The 23,136-nt window shown below is 40.6% G+C and overlaps 1 protein-coding gene across 4 annotated transcripts in view; it reads left to right on the top strand.

Moving 5' to 3' along the window:
* Positions 1–6,975: 6,975 nt before the first annotated feature.
* The window catches only part of NRG4 (neuregulin 4), a 55,102-nt gene continuing 38,941 nt past the window's right edge, over positions 6,976–23,136 (top strand). For 2 of the 4 annotated variants that reach the window (XR_003567180.1, XM_027840676.1), the window contains exons 1-3: positions 6,976–7,093; positions 8,054–8,129; positions 11,362–11,455. Coding sequence is in view for 3 of the 4 variants with exons in the window: in XM_027840676.1 (XP_027696477.1) it covers positions 7,010–7,093; positions 8,054–8,129; positions 11,362–11,455 (254 nt within the window). In the remaining variant the exon portion in view is untranslated. Of the gene's footprint in view, positions 7,094–7,283; positions 7,353–8,053; positions 8,130–11,361; positions 11,456–23,136 lie in introns of those variants that run through there. The other 2 variants (XM_027840677.1, XM_027840678.1) reach the window with 2 other exon arrangements.

Genomic DNA, 23,136 nt, shown 5'->3' with positions numbered 1-23,136 from the left:
ATCATCATCATCATCATCATCGTCATCATTTTGCAGTAGAGTCTCTTGACCTGGCAGCCAATGTTCATTGCCTATAGGAAAAAATAAGATATCTAAACTCATGATTATAATGGTTCTTTTATTAGGTAAGTATTGAACATCAGTAAATTAGATATAACAACCCATCCAGGTAGGCTTGAGCAGTTCACTGAGGTTGTGTACTGGAAGGGAAATGTGATTTCAGAGTGGTGGAGAGATTTGGGAAAGAGAGAAGCTGAGTTCAAGGAGACGGGAATTCAGGGAAAGTTGGCGCCCCAATATATGCCTCTCTTCCCAGTACCTGCACCCTCAGAGACTGATAAGAGGGGATGTCTCAGGTGAGATTATTCTCTCCTGGGTTCAGTTGAGATTCCATCTTATTCCTGAGTCACAGAGCTGCCTGAATCTCGTGTATTCTGTTGTCTGATCTAAACTATATGTAACTTACCCGATTTCATTCGATAAATGTTTGTTTGCTCTCCATGACTGTCTTTTGTGGAATAAGAGGCTAAGATGGCCAAGAGTAAGTGAATTGTTACCCTTCCAATCTTGGGTGGGACTATTTCCCTCCCAGAGGACAAAGTAAAGTGAATTTTATTCTGAACCTCAAAAAAAGAGCACCATATCAGTAGGCTGCAAGGATCTGACGTGTAGTGGATAGATACAATTTTGATCCAATTATCCTCTCATAAATGAGAACAAAGGAGTGAAAACTCATCTCTGGACCTCTTCTTGCTCCTCACAAAGGTAGAAACTGCAGTCTCCCTGAGAGGCGACAGAATGGGCTGATCTTAGATCATATCTATCTAAATCAGGAGTTCTCAAACTTTTTAGCCTCAGGACCCCTTTACACTCTTAAAAATTATTGAGGACTCCCCCAAAAGCTTTTGTTTAAGTGGGATATATATGTACTTATCATATTAGACATTAGAACACCTTAGTATTATTATGGAAACAGTTTTGACCTCATAGACCCCTTGAAATGGTCTCAGGGACCCCCCAGGCATCTGCAGACCATACTTCAAGAACTGCCTATCTAAATAAATTCTTGCCATAGTCAGGTTTCCTAAGTAAAATAGAAAACAATTCTTACATGTCTCTTATTTTCTCTTACGTCACCTGTAATGATTGCTACAAAGGAGAGGCAGCCTGGAATCATTCAAAGGGGATTTGGGTTTAGGAGACTTGGGCTGGTATCTAGGTTCCTATGGAGTCCATATCTTTCCGTCCCCTCCTCTCCCCTCCCCTCCTTCTTCTCCTTCTCCTCCTTCTCCTCCTCCTCCTTCTTCTTCTTCCTCTTCTTCTTTTTCTTCTCTTTCTCTCTCTTCCTCCCTCTTATTCTCTCTCTCTCACTTCCTCCTCTTCTTCCTCTTCCCTCCTCTCCCCCTCCCTCTCATTTTTTTAGCTATAATGGGTTCAACTATCTAGACCCAAACTGTCCACTGACCTTCAAGCCCATATCGCCACAGCCTCTTGAATAGCTCTACCTGGATCTCCTATAGGCATCTTAACTACAACATGCCCAGACAAACTTCATCCCCTCTTCTTAACTTCTCTATTATTGTTGAGGGCACCACCATGTTTCCAATCATCCAGGTTCTCAAACTCATTCATCTTTGACTCTTTCTTTTTCCTCCCCCATCATTTCCAATGAGCTGCCAAGGCTTGTCTTGGTGCCTCTGCCATTTCTCTCCCATCTGTCTCCACTCACATAGCTACCACCCCAGTTGAGGCTCTTTTCTCTTCTTTCCTGCACCACTGGACTAGCTTCCCATCCAAGGCCTCCCTGCCTCCAGTCTCTCTCTCCTCCACACACCTGCCAAATTCACCATCCTCAAGTACCAATCTGACCCCATCTCTCCCCTGCTAAGAAACCCCAATGACTCCCATTTGCTTCTAGGTTTACATGTAGATTCTTGTTTGGGCTTTGAAGCCCAATTCACAGCCTGGCTCCAGCCAGCCTGTTCAGGCTTATTACACATCACTCTCTGTCATGCACTCTGTGTTCTGGCCAAACTGGCATGCGTACTCTTCCAGGTACATGGTGTTTCATGTGCCATTGCTATCCCTCTGTCTCCCCTCCTTGGAATACACTCCTTCAACACCTTCCTCTCTCATAATCCCTAGCTTTCTTTAAAGTTCAATTCAAGTGTTTCCTCTTCGGGGAAGCCCCTCTGAATCCCTACTCCAATTGCTGGTACCCTCACCTAGAAAATAACTTTTAAAAATATATTTCATCTTTAATTTTCTGTGTGAATGTTGCCACCACCACCACCACCATCCACCCTCCCCTCCCAATAGAATGTCTTCTCCTTGAAGGCAGGGTCCTTTTCCTTTCTGTCTTCTTGTCCTTATATACCCAATCCCTAGAGCATAACTGGCACATAGTAGGTACTTAATAAATGATTGTTTAATTGGATTAAACAGCAGACATTTATATAGCACTTTCAAGTTTGCAAAGCTCCCCATTATCACTTTCGATCCATAGAACAACCCTGTGAGATAGGTACTATGGACAGTGCCTGGCATATAGTAGGCATTTAATAAGTGTTTATTAACTAACTGATAGCATCGTTCCCATTTTGCAATAATGGATAGGATTCTGTCATAGAACTAATTCTGGAAGGGATTTAGAAGCTATCTAGTGCAATCCCTTCATTTTATAGAGGAAGAGCTAAAGTTCAGAGGTCAAGTGACTTGCCTAAGGTCACACTGGTAGCAAATAGCAAAGTGAGAATTTGAACCCAAGTCTCTGCTGATGCCAGGTCGAGCACTCCTTTCCCATTCAGTTATGCATGTGGATAATTAAATATCCAACCACACAAGATGTCCCAAAAGTCTTGGTGTCACTGCTATGATAGGCACCAACATTAATAATTTAGACATTTAGAAATTAATAAATAATAATAATAAATTAATAATTTAGAAATGCCGTTTACAGCTGCACCAAGACTTTTGGGACACCCTGTACTATTGTAAGACACCCCTTCTGGGGTTCTTCGATTTTCTCTGTCTGACCTCATTAAAATAACACTGATCCTCAAACTGCTGTCATGAAGGGAAGGTTTTTACCAGAGAAAGAGCATCCTTTGTTGTTTTGCAAAGTCTTGGAATTTTTGAAGGCTCAGGCTGCTGAGCGGGGGTCTAGCATTAGCTTTCAGGAATCCCCTCAGGCATATTAAGCCTCCATCTTAACTCCTGCAGCCAATGGTTCTGCTCCGACTCCTGCTTTTAGAAGAGATAGCCATCAGGATGCTTTGCATACCTGACATGATTATGTGAAGGAAAACCCTGCAGCCTCCTGCAGCCTCCTGCCGCCCGCCCGACCAGCCAGAGTTCAAGTGAAACGTTCAGGATCCCTTCCTGGACACCTCCTTTCACGCCCAGGCTACAACAGCCTGACTCTTCAGCACGGTCCATAGGGACAGGCAGAGTTCATTGGAATCAAACATGAAGTTTTTGTTGTTCAGTTGTTTCAGTCATGTCCAGCTCTTCGTGACCACATCTGGGGTTTTCTTGGCAAAGATAATAGAGCGGTTTGCCATTTCCTTCTCCAGCTTATTTTACAGATGAGGAAATTGAGGCAAACAGTGCTAAGTGATTCGCCCAGGGTCAGACGTTAGTAAGTGTCTGAGGCTGAATTTGAACTCAGACCTTCCTCACTCCAAGGCCTGGTGCTCTATCCCCTGCACCACCCAGCTGCCCATGCTTGAAGGAAATTGTGCGAATATCTACCATGGCCTACTTTTTTCCTAGTTTCATTCATTTAATTTATGATTGCATAATTAACACCCTCCACAAATACAAGTGTAGAGACTAAAGTCCTTATCTCAGCTCCCTCTTACCCTGATAAGTTGGGTTCCCCTCTCTCACTCCAGACCAAGACTGGCTATAGCTCTGCTCGAGGGGTTGGGCTGGGGTGTCTTTGGAATGCTATTAATGTGTTCTAGATGTAGTTCTAGTTAGTTTCTCCCCAATCTCACTATCAGTTTAGTCAATTAACATCAATTAGCTTTTACCAAAGAGATATTTACTGAAAAAAATTTAGCAAGAACAGAAATACAAACACTCCTCCCGACACACTCACTCCAATTTCAGGCAAGAATAGCAACTCAGTTCTCCTAGGAGGGTGGGCTCAAACTTCCTTGATTTTTAAGAAAGCTGATTTATTTATTTTTAGTGTTCAACATTCACTTTTATAAGATTTTGAGTTTTAAATTTTCTCCCCCTCATCTCCCTCCTCCCTCCCCAAGATGGCATGCAATCTGATATAGGCCATACATGTATAATCATATTAAACACATTTATACATTAGTCATGTTGTAAAGAAGAATTAGAACTAAAGGAAAAAAAGAAAAAACAACCAAAAAAAGAAAAGGAAAAATAGTATCCTTTGATCTGCATTCAGACTCCATAGTTCTTTCTCTGGATGTGGATAGCATTTTCCATCACGAGTTTTTTGGAATTATCTTAGATCATTGCGATGCTGAGAAGAGCTAAGTCTATCAAAGTTGGTCATCGCATAATGTTACTGTTACTGCATACAATGTTTTCCTGGTTCTGCTCACTTCACTCAGCATTCCCTGATTTTTTTTTTTAAAAGGCAATTGGGGTTAAGTAACTTGCCCAAGGTCACACAGCTAGAAAGTGTCTGAGGCAGGATTTGAACTCAGGTCCTCCTAACTTCAAGGCCAGTGCTTTATCCACTGTGCCACCTAGCTATCCTGGGTAAGCTCAAACTTAAGAGTTTCTACATAGCATTCCTCTCCTCCTCACCAAGGTCACTTCTGAATGTGGTGTAACTGACGGACAAAAGCATTTCCTTGTTTACAGAAACACGGAGATTCGTTGGCACATTGGTACGAGTAGCAGCAGCAAACTCTGGTATGGATTCCAGTCCTTGGACCTTCGGAAATCTCACAAGGTTGTAGCCTGGCTGGCTGCTGTCCTCATTACTGCTGCCTCTCTTCCCTCCTAGAGGCTTATACTAGCCCCTGCCTCAGTCACCACCAGGGGGACATATGCACACTCAGCCCAAGTAGATGGGAACCAGGGGAGCCAGTCAGTCAAAAAGTATTTATGAAACCCTTACGATGTGCTGAGTACGATAATATACATTAGGAATACAAAAAAGGGCGAAAACCCAGCCCCTGACCTCAAGGAATTCAATTCTAATTCGGGAGACAATGCTCAAACAATTTTGCACATAGAAGATGTAGACGCAGTATAAATGGGAAATTATTTCAGAGGGAGGGGATGAGCAACTGGGACAGCCCTCTTGCAGAAGGGCGGAGATTGGCTGAGTCCTAGAATGTCCTAGTACACGCTCCACAGTAAAATGGGGGCCTGCATTGAGTATGCCTAGAAACAGGATCGCCGAGTGACCATGGCTCTCGGGACTGGGCCCTCATTGGCCAGACTCCTTTAGGTAAATAAACAAAGAAGCTGGCAAAATCTAGAGTAAATTTTCAAATAAAATCATAAAATTCAAACAGTTTACTTTCTGATTTAAATTGTCAAAAAATATAATTTTTCACACCATGATAACTACAAATAATGGATTTTCCCCTTCCAAATCCATCTGGGTTTTTACAAATATCATTGACTTTCTTGATATTTTTTTCCTTTGAACGCCGTTATCCACACGTGTGTTGTTATTTCCAGGCTGTCGGTCTCCCTCGGCATCACTTTGAACCTTTTGCTATCCCTTTGTATTCCTGCCTCTCTGCCTTAGCACGGTCTCTCCCCCAGTGCAGAGATGCTCTCCCATCTCACCTCTGCCTGCTCCAATGCCTCCCTTTTCCAAGGTCCACCTCTGACATCAGACTTTGCTTAGCTGCCCCTCCCCCCACCTTCAAGTACCTCTCTTTCCCAAATGACCCTGTAATTACTTCCCTTATGTTTTATAGCCAATAAGTATAGATATTGTTTCCCCATAGAAAATAAGCTTCCTGAAGGCAGGGTCAATTTCACTTGTGTCCTCATATCCCAGGTACCCAGCACAGTGTCAAACACGTAATATGTGCTTAAGAAATGCTTGTTTAATTCCCATTTGTCCATTTTAATGACACAGTAGTCACTGATACGCCATAGTTTGCTATTCCTCATTAAGCAAGTCTCTTAATTTTCCTGAATCTTGGTTGTAAAATTTGTAAAACGAAAATGACATGGTAGATATAATTGCATGTTGTCTCCCCCATTAAACTGTGAGTTCCTTGAGAGCAGAGTCCATTTTTTACCTTTCTTTGTATCCCCAGTGCCTGGCACATAGTAGGCATTTAATAAATGTTTACTAACTGATTGACTGTTGGACTTGGTGTTGGGAAGACCTGGGTTTAAGTCCTGCCTCAAACACTTACTGTCTGTGTGTGACCCTGGGCAGGTTACCTCTCTGGGCCTCAGTTTCCTCATCTGTAAAATAAGGGGATTGGAGTTAATGGCTTCTAAGGTCCCTTTCAGCCCTAAATCTGTGATCTGGCCTCTGAGGCCCGTCCAGATCTATGGTTCTGTAACCAGTGTTTTGGTTTTTTTCCCCCATTTTTTTCCTGTTAGAAACAGAACAACCATGTGTTATTTAATCACCTTCACTTTGGGGCCACATATGTCATTTGTGTAGATTTGCCCCCCCCCCCCTTTTAAGAACCTGTGGAAACGAGCAGCATCTGCACACAGTCTATCTGTATTTCTCTCCAACCACACTCCTGGATTACCCAGACAGAGACTACCAGAAATGCAAGGTCACTGTGGCGGGGTCACGGCCGCGATCATGCAAATGCTGAATGACAGGTGGGGAAGTCCCAGTGGTAGCAAGCATTCTTTCCTGAAGATGACTCTGGTCCTTTGGCAATACTGACCACGTGGACAAAAAATGGGGGCGTTTCCTTCCCGGCCTGTGGCCGACCTCTGGGCACACCTCCACCTTCGGCTTTTCAGCCTCGCCCACACTGAACTCTGCAACTATGAGAGTCAGCTTTTTAACATCAGTTACAAAATGCAAGCCCCAGCTGCCCAAGTCCCCAGTCTTTGGAAACCTCTGAACCCCTGTCTCCCAGAGCAAGTTTCTTTTGTGCCTAAGGTAAGTTATTTCTGCTGAAAACTCTCCTGGGTTGTCAGCAGTTTGCTCCTTGGAATAGTTTTATTTTCAGAACTGGGGTAGAGTTGATATGTGGTACATGCCTATGTGGGGCAGGAAACCTGCCTGTGGGTGGAGACTTTGGAAAGCCACCTGTGTCAGGACTGGAGCTGTTGACTCAGAGTTCTTTTAAGCCCTAGCAAGGAACACAAAGACGGGAATACCCCCTTACTAAGTAGAATTGACCGCTAAGGTTCCTAATGTAAGTACAGACAACCATTTCAAACGTGCCTCTCAGTGACTCGGTTTGTGTGTAAGCCTGTCTTGGCTGGGCTTTCTCGTTAGGGACTTTGCTTTACTAGATATCAAAAAAGTTTTAAAAGAAAGCATATATGTGGGCTGGGGAAATAGGTTTGTTTTTTTCCCCCAATAGGACTTAGTTGGAATCATAAGACCTGAGTCTTAAGTGGGCTGTGAAAAGTTTATTTTGCAGTAAAGTAGAAAAGTTAAGAATTATATTTTAAAAATAAAAAAAATTGACCGTTCTAGTAGAACATAGAAAGTCAAATTAAATTGTCCATAAGAAAGCAAACAGACTCTAAAATTTTGGATTTTAGCAACGAAAGCAAACTATTGGTATAATTCCATATGTTTTTGCTATCAGAGTGCAAAATACTTTCCAGATTCTCTTCAAAGAGAAATTCTCTTTAGCTAAGCAATAGTTCAACTTGTCAAGTCAGTAGAATTAGTTCATAAAAGTACATTTCTTTTGTTTCCCTATTCAGATGAGCTGTATTGCTTAGTGCTTAATATATGCTATTCAATCCATCTAATTATTTATGACATTATAAATACAAATGGCTTAGTTATTTGCATGAATTAGCTTTTAAGGAGTGATTTTAATGAATTGTCCATCTTATCACCCCGTGGAAGGAAGATGCTGAAATTTAAACATTTTTTCAGGTGCTGTTTTTCAACCCTAACCTTCTGACCAGGAATGATACCACTTTCAAAATAAGATGCCAACAGGTAATTTCTTGTAAGTTTATATTTTTTTAAATCAGATGTGTAAAATGTTTCCATAAGCATTTGGTATATTTATAAAACTCAAAACACTTTTCTTGAAATGAAAACCCACCTTAATCTGAAGTTGGTTGGAATAACTGGAATATTGAAGGTTTACAAAATAACCCTAGGTATAATAGGAATGTTTGAGACTTAGGTATTTTATTGGGTTTACTCATAAAAGTAACTTCTAATTTATTCTCTCTCTGATACCAGCTTCCTAATCAACAGACTAATGAAATTAGAATAAAAATAGATTCAGAGATAGTGATTCAGGTTAGATCAGTTTTCTTTGTCGGGAAAATATTCGGTGTTCAGACATGTCTGGTTGTTATCTAGGAAAAACAAAGACGAAGATTTTGGCTGAGGAGTTATATATAGCTATGTCCCACCCTCATTGGGATACTTATAGGATTTGGTTCCTAGGATTCTAAATTAATGTTACCTTTACTATGCAACTTTTCAGCTACCTCTTTGGGTTGTTAAAAACATTCAATTAAGAATTTGTTTAAGAGAATATGATATCTTTGTTTAAAAATAAACTTACTCATTTAGCTTCTCCTGTTCTGGCTTTTAATTTTGGGCAACTTTGACCGGGTAACATATACTTTGTTTGTGGAATTGCTGAACTGACTGCTATCTTCTCCTTACATTTTTACACCTTTGCATTCATAATATAATGAACCAGATTCTCCTCAGTGCCCAAATCTAGGACTTTCTTGTATTTGACTTTTAATTTAATTTTCCACAGAGGTCATCCACTTTTCAAAACCTGGAAGGTTTTGCCCTGAATAATAATTATAAATTATTATAATTAATACAAATAATTATAATTAATTATTATAAATAATTATAAATCAATACATTCATCAATAAGTATTTATTAAATACTGTTATGTGCTGGATGCTGGGTTTGGCAGTAAAGATACAAATCTCAAAGTGAGATTCCTTACCTTCAAGGAGCTTCCATTCTATCAAGAGAGACAATAGTTACACCAAAATAAACTCAAGGTAATTTTCCCCTGTGGGTGTGAACAGCTGGAGATCAGGAAAAGACTCATGTAGGAAGGAGAAAGGGTTTGAGCTGAGCTTTGAAAGAAGCTACAAATTCTGAAGAGACAGAGCACTGCATTCTATGCATGGGCACAAGGATGGGAGATCGAGTGTCAAGTGTGAAAAGGAGAAAGACTGGCTGGACTATAGAAAGTATAACACATAGGATGTTGCCAACATTTTAGTACAGTTTTCTTATTAAAGTTTAAAGCTGCACTAAAACTTTTGGGACAGCCAATGTAACAAGCTTGCAAAAAAATGTTGGAACCAGGTCATGAAGGATTTTAAATGACAGCAGAGTTAGTATGTCATCCTAGAGATAATAGAGTGTCACTGGAATTTATTGAGCAGAGGAGTGACATGGTCAGAAATGTACTTTAGGATAGTACTGGTATCTGTGTGAACAACGGATTGAGAAGAGAAAGGCTTGAGGCAGGAACAATGGTTAGGAAGTAGGCTAATGCAGTGGTTCACATAAAAGATGGTGAGGGGCTGAATTAGGGTCTTATGAGTGAAGAGAAAGGGATGGATGGGAGATCCATTGTTGACATGGACCTGTCAAAGCCTGGCAACAGTTCGGATATATGTGGTGAGGGGGAGTGAGATTTCCAAGACTGCAAACCTGAGAAACTAGAAGGATTGTGGTGCCTTCAGAAATAGGAAAATTCAGATTGGGGGTTGATTGATGGGGAGTTAGAGAGAGTTAATGACTTCTTTTTCCTATTTCAGTCATGTTGAGTTTGAAATGCCTGCAGGACATCCAATTCAAAATGTCCAATAGGCAATTGGTGATATGGGACTGGAGCCCCAGGGAGAAAATAATGCTGGATGTGTAGATCTGGGAGTCATCTGTGTAGAGGTAATTGACCCTGGGGAGCTGATGAGGTCACTAAGCAGAAACTGGAGAGAGAAGGGGGCCCGGGACAGAACCCACAGTTGGCCAGGGAGGCAGTATGGATACTAAGCTAGGATGTAGGAGAAACTAAAGAAAAATGTCATGAAATTCTAGAGAGAAGGGGATATCCAGGTAGAGGAGGTACTTAACAAAAACAAAGGCAGCAGAGAGGTTGAGAAATGTAGGAAAGAGAAAAGACCATCAGATTTGGCAACTAAGAGATCACTGGAAACTTTGGGAGAGAAAAATTTCATACCAAGGCCAGAAGTTGGATTGCACTGAGTTGAGTGAGAGGAGAGGGGGTGAAGCAAAAGCAAGCTATAGCCCAACATCCCTCCTGTCTTTCCTGGCCAGCTTCTAGGAGAAGCCATCTGTAGATAATGTCTACACTCCCTCTCCTCACTCCTCAGTCTGGCTTCCCACATCATCGATGAACTGAAACTGCCCTCTCCAAAGTTACCGCTGATGCCTTAATCCTATCCTTCTTGTCCTCTTGGGGATATGACACTGTTAACCTAAGCTTCTGCGTGCTCCTTCCTGTCTGGGTTTTCAGGATGCTGCTCTCTCTTGGGTCATCATCCATTTCATAGATGCTTCCTAACTGGGGCTGTCCCCCAAGGCTCTGTCTTGGACCTTCTCTTCTTTTTACGTTTCTTTCTTAGTTACCTTATCAGCTTCCATAGATTCCATAATTATCTTTATGCAGATGGCTGTCGGATCTATCTGGCCCTAGTCACTCTCCTGGGCTCCTAGTGCCATATAACCTGCATCCTATGGGGCATCTCCAACTGGATGTCCCATGGACATCTCAAACATGATATATCCAGAACAAAGCTCATTATCTTTCCCCCAAAACTGTTCCCTCTTACTTATTGCACTTAAGGGTACCATCAAGTTCACAACCCTGGACCTGTTCCCAATTCCTTACTCTCCCTCACTGTAGAAATCTGAGCAGTTGTCAATTGTACATCCGCAATGTATCTCACATCCATCTCTTTCTCTCAGCTCACTCTTTCTCCTGATAGAGTGTAAGTTCCTTGAAGGCAAGAGCTAGTTCATTTTTGTCTTGATACATTCCAGTACCTTTGCACAATGCCCAGCACCTAGTAGGCTCTTAAATGTTGGTTGATAGGTTAAATGCTTAAATCTAAGAAATGGATTGCTTTTTACCATTGTGTTAAGAAAAATATAATTCTCTCTATATATACCCTAAATGTCTTAATTGCCTTTCTGGGTTCTGTATATATTTCTTTTCTAGATCATGAAGAGCCCTGTGGCCCCAGTCATAGGTCATTTTGCCTGAATGGGGGGATTTGTTATGTGATACCCACTGTTCCCAGCCCATTTTGTAGGTGAGTGAAACATATTCTTGGAGTGCATTTTATAATGTTATCTTTTACCTTTTCTTTTTAAAGTAACTTGATCAATTAGAAACTTGATTAGGAATAATAATGAGCATTTAGATAACAATTGAAGGTTTGCACTCTAAACATCATTTTATTTAGTCCTCACAACAACCCTGTGGGGGTAGATACCATCTTACCCATTTTACAGATGAGGAGACTAGAACACAGAGGCTCAGTGACTGCCCAGAATCACATAGTTAATAAGTATCTTAGGGAGGGTGTGACCCCAGGTCTTCTCCACTCTAATTCTAGAGCTCTATCTGTTGTGTCAGTGTGCCGAAGGGAAAGAGCTTTGGATTTGGAATCAGGAGACCTGATACTTACTAGCTCTTGTGACCTTGGCCAAGTCATCACATGCCTTTGAGCCTCAGTTTCTTCATCTTTAAAATGGGGATAATAATAGTTTCACTACTTTCCTAAAACAGTTATGATGAAGAAAGCTGTTGGCAAATCGTAAAGCAATATGAACTTGGCAACTCTCATTTCTAGTAACAAAACAAAGGCCAAGAAGAAGTACAAGAGGTTACTTAGGGCATATCTTTAGTGCAAAATGATTTTTTTGGGGAAAAATCACACTTAATAATTATTTCCACCTTGCTATCACATGCTCTTTGAAAACTGGCGGTGGAAAATTACCAGTACTATCAAATTGTTTTATCATCAGTTACAGTGAAATCTCTGTAGATTTTGGCAGTTTCCAAAAGCCACACTATTTTGGGCATTAATGATTTTCCTGTGAGAGAATTCAGCAGTGCAGACAGGCCCAGAGTGAGTAATTTTCCCATATGTTCAGTATTCATCAGTGTAAGTGCCCTCTGGTGGTCACTATTTATCAATACAAAAAGAAAGAAGCCTGTTTCAGAAAGAAAATAAATTGAGAGGAAAAGTAACTGCATTTCTGATTGCCAGCGATGTAGAAAGCAGGCTGGTGCCTCAGTAACTAATGTATTTTTAAACAATTGGCTTTTCTTTGGCAGTTTTTTTTTTTTTAAGGATGGGGGGCACAAACTACAAAGTATGGAAGGGATTTCTGTGAACAGGGTAGAAACAGGTTTAAGACATTGTTGACTAGAGAATACAATTCAACAATGGAGCACTGTTGTTAGGAAAAAAAGGTGAATGAAACAGAGCAGGGTATAAATAAGATGATAGTAGCTAGTTGCCCCCAGGTTCTTCAGAGTGCCCTCCTTGGCAGTAGGCAAGTGCATACTCGCATATATTCTGTTTAGGTTTCCGTTCCTCTACTCAGGGGAGCTATAGAGGGTTTGGTGTGGGTCCAGAAGATGATGATGAAAACTTTCTTATAAAAATTAATCATGAAAAGTTAAAGAAAGTGGCATTATTTAGGCTGGGGGAGGGGAGGCACAGAAATCACCCAATCATTATCTCAATAATAGTTTAGGGTCTATCCTATGGATAATAGTGTCCTGTATTTCTAAAGAGCATAGAACTACAAAGAATTTTAATTGCATCTCCTTAGGTTGGATATTAGAAAGTACTTAAGGGGGTTTTAAGTTAAAGCTCATGGAGGAAGTTGTCTAAACTCCTTCTTTGAAGGCTTTATTAAAAATAGGAGAGAAGCACATCTGCCCTGAATGGTTTAATTACTCTACAAAGGCAGGGTGACTTCCGAAGATTTCTCTCAGCCCTTTGATTCTCTCCATTTAAATGTCTCTTTAGTCTTAACTACTCTCATTCTAGTAAGTGTTTTGGTTTATTTTTAGCAGCTACTTTAATTGAGGCTTCTTGGAGAGGTAGAGAAATATTGATGAAAACCATTTGGCCAATCCCCTCCAGAAGGTTTCAGAATTAGAATAGTGTAGTCATTACCACAATCAGGGAGGCAGATGAGATCAGCAGTGAGGGTGGGAAGGCAACAGCTGCTGCTGCTGCTGCCAGTGACCTCAATGAGGGCATCAGCCTCTCCCACTCTCTGGCCGCCCATAGACAGTATGAAAAAAAGCAGGGAGAGGCTTGGCTTCTTGGCTGGTATTCCTTAAATTGGCCCTTATGTATACACTGACTGTAGAGATAATGATTGTGGAAGAAGGTAGATAAAGAGGACTGGGTAAGATGTTGGAGCCAAACACCAAGGCCTGTGGAATCTGGCTACCTAGGTGGCTTTCCCTTTGTGCTAATTTTTATGTTCCCCGGAGTTGTTTGTGTCTATATGGAAAGTGTTGTGTATTGGGTTGAGCTCCACAGTAGATGAGAGAGAAAACGACTATACAGTGATGGTAGCTACCACTGCATCCTTGACAATACCCTAAGACCCCTTTCCTATTCATCTTCAACACAGCTGCCAAAGTCATATTCCTAAACTTCAGGTCCTACCATATCCTACCCCTGCTCCGTAAATAAATCCACTGGCTCCCTAATACCTCCAGGATCAAATTCACATTCCTCTATTTGACTTTTAAAGCCTTTCCAATCTAGCTCCAACCTACTTCTCAAGACTTATTATACATTATTCTTCATCATGTCCTCTTTAATCCAGCCAAACTGACTTTCTCTGTGCCTCTGTTCCCCTAGATGTGGGATGCATGCCCTCCATCCCTCTACCCCTTGGCATTCCTAGATTCCTTCAAGAACTCAGCTCCATCCCCGCCCTCTTGTCTACCAGCTACTAGGACTTCCTCCCAGAAAATTATCTCGTATTTATTTTTTGGTGTTTTGCATGCGATTATTTTTGTGTATACATCTGAGTGTGTATGTCGTCTCCCCCTAGAGAATTTAAGCTGCTTAAGGGAAGAGACTTTTATTTTTGTATCCCCAGAAATTAGCATAGTACATGACATATTTAGTGCTTAATCCATACTGGTGATTGGCTCATTCTACCAGAAGTGCCTTTCTTAAGAGATTATGGGACCTTTTCATTCGATGCAGTAACAGACACATCATCTATTTAAATCCATACTCTGACACTTATTGCTCATTTAGGGCTAAGTCAGAGCCATAAATGATGGGAGTCTTTTGGTTTGACTTGATTTTTCTGGCCTCTTGGCTTAATTGGTGTTGTGTGTTCAGTATGGATACTCCTTCCAAAAATGTAGATGGGGCTACTGATCTGGAACCGAGTGTCTTCTAGAACTGGGTAGCGGTACTGAGTGGTGAAAGGACTTGTTCATGGTTACATAGCTAGTATGTCAGAAGCAGGACTTGAACCTGGGTCTTCTGTACTGTGAGGGTGTCAGGCTGCCTTTCTAGACAAAGTTAAAGGAAGAAATCTATTGAAATTAAACAGGCTTTTGTAAGTGGTATTCAACCACATCTGTACCATTTTGTAATTAACTGAAAGATGGAGAGACTATAAGATTCCAATATGTTCATTGTTTTTTGATTATGAAAAAACCCGTTTGATTCAATAGGATGAAATGATACCTGCAGGCTCTTTTACAACAAGGTTTCTGCCATCTGTTCTCAAAAGTGTTCAAGATTCCTTAGAAGAGAGAACACTAGACATAGCCCTATTCCATGAGTGAGCTTCTCTGCTGGAGGAGATCCATCCTAAGGAATCCATGTTGCAGAGGGTCCCCTAGATACTCCTTTTTGTAGATAACGTTGCGTTGAGTGCATTAAGCCCCTGCAGAACTTCCTGAAAGGGCTCTAGAATCCTTTAAAGGAGTTTGGCTTGGCCATCTACACAGGAAAGACCAAGTAGATGAAGATGAAGTCTATCATCCAGGTCTTAACATGCATTCAGGTGGATGCCCTCTGGAGCTTGTCCATCCATATGTAGATATGGGACTGACAGTAGAGAAAGACATTGAGTTGGGCCCCAAGTTGAATACAAGAAAAAGTGAACTGAATTTTCTTCAGGAAATTGTAAGCCTTCTTCGTTGACTCCAAGCCCACCTTTTAAATGCTAATGTAACTGGGTAGTTAGACTTTCCCTATAGGCAGAGAAAGACTCTGAATTCTGGGGATTGTAGCCCTGAACAGATAGTATTTTCTTCTCATCCTGGGAGGGACTTTCGGCCTTCCACCATCCTGGGAGTTTTTGGTAGCTGAGATGACTCATCTGGCAGCAATGCCACATTTGGATGTGAACTTGGTGGAACCAGTGCCTTGTTGGAGCTATGCTGAGTCTGAGCACACTCTACTTGGAGACTGAGGTGGTATGGGGGAAAGTGTGCCCTCCTACAGTGGTAAGGGGGGAAAAGGGGGACAAATTCTATTCTTATTGTACCTTTGAAGTAAATATTGCTTTGTTAATTGGTTAAATGTAACTGACTGGCACATAACAGTGGTAGGAACACATCAGAGAAAGGGGCTCAAACCAATGGCAGTAAAGGCTCAGACCCCTAAAGGGTACCCCTAGAACCCTAAGGGGGAGATGTAGCTGACTGGATCTTGAGAGAGTAAGCCTAAAGAACATGCTAACTACATAAAGCTATGATCAGTATAACTTCTTTGTGATTCCTATCTGTTTACTGATTGCATGAAGAAAGGTTGAGATGGAGGAAGCCACTTGGTAGCTTGTGGTATAGACATAAGAGGGCAGAGAGAATGAACATTCTCATCTGACTATCAGGGATGTTCTTCTCCACCCCATAAGCCCATAAGAGAGAATCATATGGTATGGATTTTATTAATAACTCTTATAAACTCATAAATAACAGAAACAGATAAACTACGTGAGTGGGGCCACAACCCTAGACTGTGGAGTCATTAGTCAGCCAGGTTCTGGTGACTTATGCTGAGTAGTGATCATTCCAATGAAGCTTCCAGCATCCAGAGTGAGGGGCAGAATGAAGCCAAGGGAAGGTCACACCCCCTGTGTTACCCAGTGTGGTCTGGGTAGACTGGTCACATTCTGGCATAACCAAGGGCGTGCTGGAGTCAGCTGTAACCAGATCACAAAAGCCAATTGTTAAATTTTCAGTGTGAGTATTTACATCTCAAAAACCAGTAAACACTACAAAGCAGGGCTTGATTTATTGTTTTGTTGATTGTCTAGACTTAAGAAAGTGATGGAGAAAATGTTAATGCAGTTTAAACTGAAGGGCATGTTCTGCACACATTTTTTGGAGAGCCAGTTGTTAAACATTTACCAGCATACCCTTGGGTAAGCCCCTCAAAATTCCAAGGGGTCGGTATTACTCCTTTGTGTATACAGACAAACCCTGCCCCCATATATCCACCAAGAAGTTACCAGTGTTGCTACATATCAGTGAAGCATGGAAATAGCCTCTGGAGAGTTAAAATGAGTATCTGACAGAGGGAAATGGAGAGATGCATGATGGGTATGAGCAGGTTGCAGCATGTAACCACTGAGAACTCTGCAGAGCAGGAGTAAAGGATGTCATCACTGAATTGCATGATAGGACAAAAAGATAGATAGTCATGTAGTAAGGGGAAGGGATGACAAGTAGACAGCTGGAGTGCTCTGCTAAATTAAAAAAGGTCAGGAAAAAGTGAGAAAGGTCTCCAGTTCATGGTGGACCCCTGGTAGTGAACTTATGTGGGACTTTGGGGAAAAGTCACCCAAGATAGGCAAGTGTGGTTGGGCTGGGACCTGCATGATTGGAAAAAACTCTTGACCCAATGACATGACAGATTCATTTGAATCTGTCAGCATTAATCAGGCTTATGCTAAGGTTAATTTAGTCACAGAATCATCTTTGGATCAAATACGTGTTTAAAATGTCACAAATGAACCTTTTATAAAAGTTTTTAAGATAGATGAAGTAAATTTCTTTGGGTTCAATTTTTATATATTGACATACATTGCTGTAATGCAGATTTCTTTGTGTCCTCTTGAAAGCAGATTCTGTAATATAATTGTAGTCCTGTCGACTACAGTATCAATGTGTCAGTGTTTCATAATGACCATGACTTAAGCATTATTTAGCCCCGATTTTACAAATGAATAGGAAACCTTAAATAACATGTTAGCAGTTGATAAGCTCATGTATGGATTTCATAAAATGTTACCTAAAACAAACAATTTATAGGGAAATACAGACATTTCCAGGAATTAAAATTTTTCTCAGATTTCTGGAAGTTCCATAAACTGAAGGTAGACATTTGAGTGACAACACTTTTTTTACCACTTCCATTTTGTCTTCTCCATGCATGAAATGAGCCCATTTCCCCCATTTTCAAGTGTATATTTTGAATTATGTATAGACATTACAGAGGTAGCATGGTATTAAGAATAACAATAGCTAGCATTTATATAGCACCTACTATGTGCCAGGCACTATACTAAGCACTATTTTCACATATTACACAACCCTGGGAGGCGGGTGCTATTATGATCCTCATTTTATAGCTGAGAAAACTGAGGCAGATGTTAACAAGCTTGCACAACTAGAAAGTGCCTGAAGCTGAATTTCAACTTAGGTCTTGAGCCCTCTGTCCACCGTACTCCCTACCTGCCTAGCATGGATAAAACGGTGGATAGAATACTGAGCTTATATTCCAGAAGATCCAAATTCCAGTTTTGCCTCTGACAGTTGTCAGCTCTGAGGTCCTTGCCAAGTCACTTGACTCATTGGAGCCTCTGGTTGTTGTGGGCTACAGTGTTATTAGTAATGATGCTTTGTTTCCAGTATTGTATATTTGTTGAATTCTCAAGGATGTTTTGGGGTTTATATTTGTAGTACGGAGAAATGGCGTGTGTTAGTTTATAAAGGATAGTAAGCTTTGAATGGATAATTCTAGCCACTTGATTATGTCTTCCAAGGTACCCAGTAGGTGCTAAATGTTTACAGCATGTAGTAATATGTTGCACAGTTTCCACTATGTCATTCCCCAATGCATATTGATAAACAAGGCTGAGTTCCTTTAGGGATAACTCTTTTCTGTAATTTCTGGTGGCAATGAACTGCCCTCGAAAAGAAATCATATATTCTTCCATTTCTATGAACAAATCCACATGACTCAGTCATTTGTCTAATGTTTCTTTGTCAACACATTGTTGGTTCAGTTAATGATGATGTCACCCATGAAGTGTCTTTTCCACTCTTGACTTTTAGCTATTTCATAGCTGGGAGAGAAATCATTTTTGGTCACGTTCAAACAATCTACTGCCATATATTTGCAGTCAACTTTTACTTTGGCTTTGTGAAATGAAGTCTATCCATTCCAAATGTATTTCTACACATTTCTAACCTATTTATCATATGCTTTGGGAACTTCTATTAATCTTTTTGATGAATGTGCTATTTCTATAGAAGATACCTTGGGGGGATGAGTCTTGCATTTTCATTAGCTTTGTACAGGATGGAAGGTAGCCTTATCAAGAAGGGCACAAGCAGCTAAATGGGTGAGGAAGGATCCCTTCTAGGAGGTGGTGCCTGAGCTGAGCTTTAAAAGAAGTCAGGGATTCTAAACATTGAAGGTTGGGGAGGAGAGTGTTCAGGCATGAGGAAGAGCCAGAGGCATAGAGAGGGGATGCCCTGTGTGAGAAGCAGTATTAGGACAGTGTGGCTGCACCATAGAATGCATAGAGGTGAGTAATGTGTTAAGACTGCAAAGATGGAAAGAATCAGCTCAGGAAGAGCTTTAAACACCAATCGAGTTTATATTCTATATGGACATAATATAGAGGCATTACAGTCGTACAGGGCAACATGATCAAATCTATGCTGTAGGAAAATCACTTTGGCAGCTCTGGAGAGAAAGGATTTTAGCAAGGAGAGACTTGAGGCAGGGAGATAAATTAGAAGGCTATTTCACTAGTCCAGGTGAGAAGTAATGAGGGCCTGAACTACAGAGGTGGCTGTGTGAGTGGAAAGGATTGGACATATGTGAGACAAGCCATAGAGAAAGAAATGACCAGATTTGGCAAATCCTTGGAAATGTGGAGTGAGTATGAGTGAAGTTGCAAGGATGACACCAAGGTTGTAAACCTGGGTCACTGGAAAATATGATGTACTCTCAATAGTAACAGGGAAGTTTATTAGTATCACTGTATTCTTACAGAGTGTATTTAGAATCCTAGAATCATAAAAATATTAACTTTCAGTGATATAAAACTCAGTTCTATCTCGCCTTTCAAATGGCATGTGTTTCTACACAAAGTTAATGTTTATTCCTACTGCATAACTGAGTCAGAATTTTTGACCTTCATCAAGAATCTTTTCAGTGTGTTCTGCCAAATTGTCTAAAACAACCAGATATGATGTAGATAAATACTCCCCACACATTCCTGGAGTCCTAGAAAGAATTTTCAAAATTAATAAGTGGGTCCAGTTAACAATTATCCTTTGAGTAGAATTATTCTAAAGAACAATTTTATGCAATAATGTGATGTACTTGAAAGTACTGTTGGAAAAAATGACTATATCAGGCATTAAATAGTAAGATATGCATTAAACTATGAATATATGTATATACACACATACATGTATGTATTTATATATGTGAATATATGTATATATGTGTACACACACATATATTCAGTTCCTTCTTTGCTGACCAACAGATTTTGTCCTCCTGCCCCATGCTTAGATGCTTTGAAATTTGCCATGGGAGATGGAACCACAGTTTTACGTGGTTGGGTGGATTATATAGGGTTCTCGATAATCAACATCAGTGACTTCAAGAAGTGTTAAAATTGTCACAAATTTTTACCTTTGGGTAAGCCATCTCATACGTCTCTAAATAATGTCCTATAGCCCTATTATATTCATAATGAGTAGAAAATTATTTAGGAAAACCTTAGATTAAAAATGATAGAATATAGGAATTTTCAGAGGCTCTTCCAAAGATACTCAGAACACCTAGCTCTCTTAAAGGAAACCAAGATGGTCCCGCCTTCGTTTGATAACTACTGGGAGGCTACTGAATAGAGATGGAGTACAGAGAAAGGGGTTGGTAAGAATGAATTTGCATGGAGTTTTGTTAATATAATCAAAAGGGCTTTAAATGAAAAAAAAAAGAAAGCAATAATAAGAAAATTGCATATATCACACCAAGTTAAATCTCCTAGAAAATAATTGTAACGAAGGATAAAGAATAGCAGTAAGGATGCCCAGAAAGTCAAAATAGGCAGAAACAAGCTAGCAATAAATCCCTTGGCCTTAGATGTCTATACCCAAAGAATGGGTAGGGTCCTATATACTGCAATTCTATAGAGGGAAATCAAACCAAGAGGGAGCATAAGCTCTGGACCTAGCATCAAGAAGACCTGAGTTCATATCTGGCCTCAGATACTTACTAGCTGTATGACCATGGGCAAGTCACTTCACCTCTGTCTGCCTCAGTTTTGGGCAGAATAATAGGCACATACTTCCCAGGGTTGTTGTGATGATAAAACGAGACAGTATTTGTAAAGTGCTTTGCAAAACTTAAAGTGCTCTATCAACACTAACTATTAATATTATTATCCAAAGATTAAATTTTAAAGAGGCAGTTCTAAAAGCGGGAGCTATCTATAGAAATGAGTGGGGCTGCACTCATTAGGCAGCTTAGATTTTAGAGATCCCAGTGATGCAAAAGCAAGGGCAGGTGACAGGATGACCACAGAGCCATGGCAGGGTCTTTCAAGAAGAGTGTCAGGAAAACTGGAGCTCATTCTAAGCTGAGGCTGGCAATGAATGCCAAGAGCAACCAGAAGGGTTTAGAGCTTCATGGGGAAAAGAGGAAGAAGGTCAGAAAGGGGATCAGACTGTTGCTGGGATCATAGAATGATAGGACGGAATTATTCAACTATTATTTTGCTTCTGTTTTCTCTGGACTAGGAAGGAAAGAATAAAAATGGCTAATAGGCAGCTCATGCCCTTGATAGATAGGAAGATAGTATGGAATCACCCAGATGCCCCAAGTGAGTTCAAGTCACCAGGTCCAGATGAATACCATCTTAGGGGACCAAGGGAACTGGCAGGCAGGTGTGATGACTAAGTCACTATCAGTGATTATTTACACGTATGCATGTGTATATGTATATATATAAAATATATGTATATGTATTAAATGTATTTAAAATATATGTATTTATTTATTTATTTAAAATATATGTACATAAAATATATGTATTTAACCATAACAATTTAATTCCGCAAACAATCAGAACCGAGTTTGAACAGAGCCTATTATATATATATATATATATATGTATATATTTTGGACATTATTGGATCAAAGTCATTATGTAAGAGCCTGGGTCATACCTTAACACTCTATAAAAGGGAATTCTGAACATTTGAATTCAAGAGGTTGGAGCAAAGAGAAGACTGAGTTGTGACAGAGAAAGGAGATGTTAGGGAGAGTCCTTGGCTCTATGGGCCTCCTGGACAAGAGAATCCAAGCTGAGGGGAGAGCCAAGAAGGGGGTCCCTGTCTCTCCAGCTTCCCCTCCCATTGCCTGGACATTCACAGACCCTATAATATTATCTGCTGCTTTGTTACCCAAATGTTTCCAGTAACCTGAATTTTGCCTCAACCACCAAGAGGCCAGGATTTAACTTGAGATAGACATAAATGTAAAGAGAACTCAATGATTTTTCCTAAGTGGAGGCTCAAAGTGATTGTGAATGAACTCAGAATTTTTCATCTAAAATAAAATTCCCTAAAGCTGGAGAGAAGGAAACCTTAGGGGACGTTTCTAGCCCCGTAGGCTTAAAACATGCCAGGTACTGTAACCGGGTGTTGTGGTGTTATATATGGCATTTTAGAGAAAATATGGGAGAGAAGTGAGGACGTGGCTGGCTTGGGCATCCTCCTTAAAATGGAGGCTCTGGGAAGAGTCAGTCAAAGGGAAATGTCCCAAGGGCAGAGGATACTTTTAGTGAGTGAAGTTTAGGGTTGAATTGAGTGCCCAGAGTGAAGAGGTTTCTGGGATACTGTAGAGGAAGTCAAGGGGAATCAGGAATGCAGGTGGGAGAGGAACAAAGTCTTTTATGATTGGTTTGGAGGTTATACATAAAATGTACAACTGCTTTACCCTCTGTCACAGACGGTGGAGTGTAAGCTGGTGGCCTTTCAGCTTGTGTTCATGTTCAACCTGAGTGCCACGAGACAAGAGACTCCTCAAATTTGTCTTTGTTTTAAGGATGGTCACGACCAAAGAATTCATCTCATGGCCCATCTGCTGGCAAATGAGCTGCCTCTATTCATGTCCTATTAATTAGACCAGTCTGTTACATATAAACTGTGTTTTTTTTTTTCCTCTCTGGAATTTAAAGAGTAGGATGCCCAGATCGTTTGCTGTAATTATCTGTGTTTGGTCTTGCTTCCTTGCTAGAGTCTTGGTAGCTTTTCCAGGCCATTTGTCTTAGCTAACCTATGCATCTCTCTCAAGTACTAGCACCGGGCTCTCTCTGCACATGCTTAAGGAAAATTTTGAATGAATGAAATGAATTTAAAAAACCCAGAAAATAATTTTTTCTTACGATCTTGTTTTTTTTTAAATAATGATGCCATTTCCTGAAATACTCAAATCTGAATGATTTTGGAATAACAACTGAGAGGAATGAGCCATCCTTGTAATTTTGAGATCATGAAATCATAGATTTGGAGTTGGAGGGGATCTTGGGGACCAAGCCCCTCTGAGGGAGCAAACTGAGGGGACCAAGGCTCAGAGACACTAATCAACTTTCCCAGAACCACAGAGATGTTAAATAACAGGGTGACTAGGTGGCTAGAGCACTGGGCCTGGAGTCAGGAAGACTCATCCAG

Source organism: Vombatus ursinus, unplaced genomic scaffold, assembly GCF_900497805.2.
Source record: "Vombatus ursinus unplaced genomic scaffold, bare-nosed wombat genome assembly UNPS02014847.1, whole genome shotgun sequence".
NCBI lineage: Eukaryota > Metazoa > Chordata > Mammalia > Diprotodontia > Vombatidae > Vombatus > Vombatus ursinus.
The sequence above is the reverse complement of the archived record's forward strand: the minus strand, read 5'-3'. Positions and strand labels throughout refer to the sequence as shown.